Genomic DNA, 7,483 nt, shown 5'->3' with positions numbered 1-7,483 from the left:
ACAGTGGTCATTCGCTCTGGCAGGCACACACTTCCCCTAATATCATACTAGCTCTTTCTCTATCCTTCTTGAGGTATCTATTCAAATATTATGTTGTTTGCTGGCCCTGCCTAAGCAGTCAGGACAAAATAACACTTGCTAACTCTCTCACCTTTATAGCTGGCTTTGTTTTCTTTATAGCATCTGTCGCATTCTGACATAGTCTATAACATTTTTATTTGAATATCACAATTCACCATCACTGGCTTGTGGGAGATTTGTTTTCCAGCATTCTCTATTCCAGACATGTGTTTGGAATATGGTTGCTACTCAATGTATCTTCCTTAAATGCATGAAATAATTTCTCATTAAAACTATAAATACGTAATCTCTGTGGGAATAGGCTGAGAATGGGACAAAAATTTCTAGTCAGAGATGAAATAAGGTATACCATCAAGGAGAACTTATTTCACATAAAGTATTAAAATCAAATAATTGAGGGAAAAATAGAAATTGTACTATTTCACCTACATGACTTATGCCCATTTGTGCAAAAATTAGTCATGTTATTTTCATTCTTCCCGATAGTTTCCTCTACCACATGGAACCACATAACAATACACAAATTTCAGAATTTCTTCTTCTGGGATTATCAAAGGAACCAGAATTGCAGCCTCTCATATTTGGGCTTTTCCTCTTCATGTACCTGATCACAGTGATTGGAAACCTGCTCATCCTCCTGGCCGTCAGCTCAGATCCCCACCTTCACATGCTCATGTACATTTTTCTCTCAAATTTGTCTTTTGTAGACATCTGTTTCACCTCCACCACCATCCCAAAGATGCTGAAGAACATTCAGACCCAGAACAAAGGCATAACCTATGAAGGCTGCATCATCCAAGTGTGTTTTTATTTAATCTTTGCAGGACTAGATGACTTTCTCCTGGCTGTGATGGCCTATGACCGATATGTGGCCATCTGTCTCCCCCTGCGCTATACAGTCATCATGAATCTCCAGCTCTGTGGACTGCTGGTGCTGGTGTCCTGGGTGATGAGTGCCCTGAGTTGCTTGTTACAAACCTTAATGTTGTTGCAATTGTCCTTCTGCTCAGACATGGAAATCCCCCACTTTTTCTGTGAACTCCAAGAGCTGATCCAACTTGCCTGTTCTGACACTTTTCTCAGTAACATTGTGATGTATTTTGTAGCTGGGCTGCTGGGTGGTGGTCCCCTGGCTGGTATCCTTTACTCTTACTTTAAGATAGTTTCCTCCATATGTGGAATCTCATCAACTCAGGGAAAGTATAAAGCATTTTCTACCTGCTCATCTCACCTCTCAGTTGTCTCCATATTTTATTTCTCTGGCTTAGGCGTGTACCTTAGCTCTGCAGCTACCCACAGCTCACACTCAAGTGCAACAGCCTCGGTGATGTACAGTGTGGTCACACCCATGCTGAATCCCTTCATCTACAGTCTAAGAAATAAAGATATAAAGAGAGCACTAAGAAGATTCTTTGGGATGGACACTTTTATAAGAAGGCCGTTTGTTTTGGGACTGAAAAAATACCCATGACAAGCAGGGCTCAAACGTCAGAGCCAGATGTTGTGATCCTTCGATCAGATTGTGGTAACAATTTCTTCTCAATTTACTACCTGGGGTTTCCATTTCTTTCATTTTAGCTTCTCAATACAATTTAAAAAATCCACTTTATTAACTTTTTTGCTTTGTCATCTAAGTTTTTTCTGTGTCATTTTTCTACTCTCCCAAATCAATTCAAAACCTTATGCGAAATATATATAAATTTTCGTTTATCTCATGATATGCACATTTCTTAAGAATAAATTCTTCTGGAATGAAACACTTTATATTGAGCAATTTTTCTTTAATTTTAGTAAAGGAATAACCATGAGTTGTGCTCCTTGTATGGAAAAAAAAAACAGGCAAGCAAACCAATTACATAATATCATAGGTGAGCAAAATATGAAACCACGGTTTATCACTTTTTTATTCATCATACCTTGGAACATCACTGCCATCATTGCTCTTTCTGAAAATGTAGACATTAACAGACAGTGTGTTTCAAAATACGTCATTTGGTTTTCCTCCCTCATAGTTTACTGCTCTCTATTTAGCTCCTTGTCCACATTGCCTACAAGAGTCACTGGCAAAACTGAGCTTCATGTGCTTGTCTCCAGTTGTCGTCTATGTGAAACACAAATTTCAATAAAGAGTTTGACATTGTAAAGCTTAGAATCAGAGAGGAACGTAAGTATGATGTAGTAAAAATTTGTGCCAAATTATTAATATGCAAACTATTGTTTTATGGTGTACATTTACTTATTTATGTATGTAATTTCAGTGTCTATATATAAAGGGGTTTATCATCGGGGTGAAGGATTGTTTGAGGTAATTATATCTTTCTGCTTCTGCTTGAAAACCTCCATTATTACTTACGAATATGTTTTGTTCCATTGCTCTAACTGATATATTTTCGCCATTTAAGTTCTGTCATAACCACAAACAGTAGCATGCTAAAAATATAAATGCCATATTTTATGACATAAGATATACATGATGTATTATATATATACATACATATATATATATATATATATATATCCAAAGTATGGCTCACTAGAGAGCTTAAATTCCTGTCCTGATTCATTCAACAAGTAAAAACGAAGCACCTTCCATATGTGTGATTATTTCTGGGAACTATGTATATTGTATTCTTTTATATCCACATCTTTGCCAATATAATTACTAATACTTGTGGTATAATTGTATCATTACATTTCAATTACAAATTTAATCTTGTTTCAGTTACCTTTTTTAAAGTTGAACCATAGTCGATAATATAGTTACAATATTATAATATTAGTTTTAGGTGTACAACAGAGTGATTCAGTATCTTGATAGATTTAACATCATATGAAGATATAAAATATTGCCTATATTCCCTGTGCTGTACAATATATCCTTATAGCTTATTTATTTTATACATAGATTAGTTTGTGCTTCTTCATCCTTTCCCTCTATCTTGCCCCTCCCCACTTCCCTCTCCTCATTGGTAACAGAGACAAATGCTGTATGTTATCAACTTACATGTGGAATCTAAAAAATAAAGCAAATGAATGAATGTAACCAAACAGAAACAGACTCACAGATATAGAGAACAAATTAGAGTTGCAGTTAGTTTTTGATGCTCCATTGAAATTTGTTTAAAGTGTTGCTTTGAAACTACTGTGTTTAACTTGGTCTCATTCTTACTGCCATTTTTTTTTATTTCATAACTTCATATTTACTTAAATGTGTTTCTATATGAGTACACATATTTTCACATACCTTTCTGAAAATGAAAAGCAAACAAGGCAGGTGAAGTCTCTGATGATTAGAATCTGGCATTATAAAGGCAAAGTTATAGTACGGTGCAATAAATGTGTGTATGATATAATGTCCTCAGGTTTTAAATGATATGTAGAAAGTTATTCAGGGTAAAGAGGTGGATTTTCATGAGGTGCTCAGTTTTTTACAAAGCATACTCTGGAAAGACCTTTGCATGTTGGACAAGGACCAGAACCAGGATGAAAGTATGCCCACTGGATTTATAAAAAAGAAAAAAAGGACAAAAGGTTAAGCCCAAGGATAAATAACAAAAGAAAACTATCCCATCAAAAAAAAAAAGAAAGAAAAATTGGTCAGATAATATGGGAAAGGTTCAGAAAAAAGAAATATTCTCCTGCTTCATATAAAACATACCCAACTTTTGCTGTATTTTGTATATTTCCATTTTTGAATTGTTAGTTTATTCACTTTGCTTATTTTTCTCTTGCGATATTAAATCTGTAAGGTGTTTCACATTGTAAAGTTATCACTGTTTCTGTCAATGAAATAAAGGCATTTTTCTTTTTTCTTATTTTTTCTGGACATCTGGAGATGTAACTGGAGTTGGAATGTTACCAAAGCAAGGAAACTTTTCTGTTTTTCTTTTTCTTTTTTCTTTTTGGTTTAAAATTTTTATTATTTGTTTAAGCTCTTTATTGGAATATAATTGGAATATAATTGGTGAGATTGCGGAGAAAAGTGAACTGTTTTTATTGAAATGACTATCCTTTCCTCATTGTATTTACTTTGCTCCTTTCTAATAAATTAATCATCCATTTATGTCTGCACTCTTCATGGGAATATAAATTAGTGCAGTCACTATGGAAAAGAGCATGGAGATTGACCAAAAAATTAAGAATACACTACCTTATGATCCAGCTATTTCAATTTGAGTATTTGTCCCCAAAGAATGAAAACACAAATTTGAAAAGATCTATGCACCCCTAAGTTCATCACAACAGTATTTTCAAAAGCCAAGTATCGAAGCGAACTAAGTGCCCATCAACAGATGGATGGATAAAGAAGAAGGTATACACACACACACACACACACACACACACACACACACACAATGGAATACTACTCAGGTATACTAAAAAGATGAAATCTTGGAGGAGTGGATCAAGATGGCAGAGTAAGAGATGTGGAGTTCACCTTGCCCACAAACACATCAAACATACATCCACAAGTGGTATAATTCTCACTGAAAATGAACTGGAAACTCACAGAAGGACTCTTTTACAACCAAGACTGTAAACAAGATATGCATGTAATTGAGTAGCAATAGAAGAAAAACAATCGGATCAGGACCTGTGCCTCTGGGAGGGGACTCAGAGGAAAAAGAAGAGTGCATGAGTTGACACCCACCCTGGAGAGTGAGTAAGTCAACTACAGACTGGACATCTTATCCTGGGGTCCTTGGGTGGAGAGGGAAGCTGCCTTGGGTGGTGGAGACTGCTGGGACAGATAGAAAGGATGGGGAAACCTGGACTCCACTTGTGAGGAGTAAGTCCCCAAGTTCTGCCATCCCCAAGGTCAGGGCAGAGAAAGGTCTGCTCTAGTGGTTGCCAGGTTTCCCATGACCACCTCACCAGGAGTAAGAAGACCTGAGTGAATGCACCAGCCCTGCTAACTCTATGCCACATCATGGCATTGGATCTGGGACAGAGAGGAATGGGGAAAAGACTCAACCTTGGGATGCAGAGGTGACCTTGTCCCAGGAAAGATTCTTGGGTAGGGCTGAAGCAGCCACTGTTGATGCTTACTCAAGCAGCTCCCAGAAGCAGCCCATATTACTTTTTTTTCCTTTTTTAAAAAATATTTTATTATTTATTTATTTATTTATTTATTTATTTATTTATTTATTTATTCTTTATTGGAGTATAATTGCTTTACACTGTTGTATCAGTTTCTGGTGTACAACATAGTAAATCAGCTGTATTTATACATGTATCCCCTTATCCCACTAGCTATCTATTTTACATTTGGTGGTGTATATATGTCAATGCTACTCTCTCACATCATCCTAGCTTCCCCTGTGACCCCCACCCCATGTCCTCAAGTCGGTTCTCTACATCTGCATCTTTATTCTTGCCCTGTCACTGGGTTCATCAGTACCATTTTTTTTTAGATTCCATATACATGTGTTAGCATACGGTACTTTTTTCTCTTTCTGGTTTGCTTCGCTCTGTATGACAGACTCTAGGTCCATGCACCTCACTACAAATAATTCAATTTCATTCCTTTTTATGGCTGAGTAATATTCCATTGTATGTATGTGCCACATCTTCTTTATCTAATCCTCTGTTGATGGGTATTTAGGTTGCTCCCATGTCCTGGCTATTGTAAATAGTGCTACAATGAACATTGTGGTGCATGTTTCTTTTTTGGATTATGGTTCTCTCAGGGTATATGCCCAGTAGTGGAATTGATGGGTCATATGGTAGTACTATTTTTAGTTTTTTAAGGAAACTCCATACTGTTTAAGGAAACTTTTCTTCATCACATTGTCTCAGATACTATTTTAGCTTATTAGATCTTCTTTTGGTTTTCCCTAATGTCCATATGGCCATTTAATTTCTTTCTGTTTCTCTGTCTCTGTCTCTCTGTCTTTGTATCTCTCTCTCTCTCTCATTCTTGCTTTTAGATTTCTTTAAATACATACCAAAAGGGAAGCCCAAATTTATTGGTCCATGGAAAGCTTATGAACTGGAATTCTTGGATGCCATTTATACATTCTTTAAGAGAAAGGTAAACTGATCTGACCAGCTTGAGTTGTAAAGACACATCATCTATGAAGGGAGGTTCCGGATGAGAAATAAACATTGAGTCCACAGCACAGGAGGCCATGGGGTGTGTGTGTGTGTGTGTTTCTGCCTGTGCCACATGGAGTGAGAGTAGTTCTTAAAGCAGAGGCACCTGGACTCATGTATTATGGTGACATAATTCAGAGACCAGAATTCAGTCCACAGAGTTACTAAGGAGGGGATTTTAATTCACAGGATGCCTTTGCAACTAAATTCATAAAGTGCAAGGAAGAACATGTGAAGGAGGGATTCTCTGTGTACTGAAGTTGTAGCTGTAGCAGGGAAGCTGCCTTGGTCCTCAGCATCCTCTGACACCATCTCTAGTCGCTCCTCCTCTTGCCTATTCCTCTGCCTCACTAGCTTTCTTGTTTGTATTTGAACAGATGGAAGCAGCACCTTCTCAGGTTCTTTGGACTGGCAGTTCCCTCTGCCAGGCATAAACTTCTGATATCATACTAGATCCTTTTTCTCTCATTCTTGAACTCTCTTTTCAAATATCACCTTGTTTGCCAGCCTTGTATGAACACTCAATATGGAATAACACCTCCTGGGACTTCCCTGGCAGTCCAGTGGTTAAGACTTCCCCCTCCAGTGCAGGGGGTGCTGGCTCGATCCCTGGGCTGGGGTTAGGATACCACATGCCTCACGGCTGAAAGACCAAAACATGGGAAGGAAGCAATGTTGTAACAGATTCAATGGGGAATTTAAAAATGGTCCACATCAAAAAGAAATCTTAAAAAAAAGAATGACATCTCCTACTAATATCTGCATTATACCTGGTGTTTTTTTCTTTATAGCATCTGTCTCCTTCTGATATATATCTATTTGCATATCATCTTTCACCATAGCTGGATTGTAGGAGATTTGTTTTTCAATACTTGTTAGTTTTTCCTTATATGTGCTTGGAACATGGTTGGCTTTCAATATATATTTCTCAAATGCATGAAAGAAATTTTCATTAAAAGTGTAACTACATGAACTCTTTGGAAGTATGCTGAGAATGGGACAAAAATTTTTAGTCAAAGATGAAATGGGGTATACCCTCAAGGAGAATTTATCTATACACAAAATATTAACATCAATTTCTTGACAGCAAAATAGAAATTATAGTATTTAAGTTATGTGAGTTATTCCCATTTCAATGAAAATTAGTCTTGTTATTTTCTTCTTTCCCAATAGTCACATCTACCCCGTGGAAGCAGAAAACAATACACAAAACACAAATTTCAAAATTTCTTCTTCTGGGACTTTCAGCGGAACCAGAGCTACAGCCCCTTCTGTTTGGACTTTTCCTCCTCATGTACCTGATCAC

General features: G+C 36.9%; 1 protein-coding gene across 1 annotated transcript; it reads left to right on the top strand.

Moving 5' to 3' along the window:
• The first annotated feature begins 580 nt into the window (after positions 1-580).
• Positions 581-1,552, top strand: LOC130836105 (olfactory receptor 7A17-like). Its single transcript, XM_057708073.1, has one exon. The coding sequence runs from the start codon at positions 581-583 to the stop codon at positions 1,550-1,552; it is 972 nt and encodes a 323-aa protein (XP_057564056.1).
• The last annotated feature ends 5,931 nt before the right edge of the window (positions 1,553-7,483 follow it).

This window comes from Hippopotamus amphibius, chromosome 15, assembly GCF_030028045.1.
Source record: "Hippopotamus amphibius kiboko isolate mHipAmp2 chromosome 15, mHipAmp2.hap2, whole genome shotgun sequence".
Taxonomy (NCBI): domain Eukaryota; kingdom Metazoa; phylum Chordata; class Mammalia; order Artiodactyla; family Hippopotamidae; genus Hippopotamus; species Hippopotamus amphibius.
This window is presented reverse-complemented; position numbering and strand designations above follow the sequence as displayed.

Coding starts and splice junctions, on each gene's coding strand:
- LOC130836105 (XM_057708073.1), top strand. CDS start 581: ATGGAACCACATAACAATACACAAATTTCAGAATTTCTTCTTCTGGGA.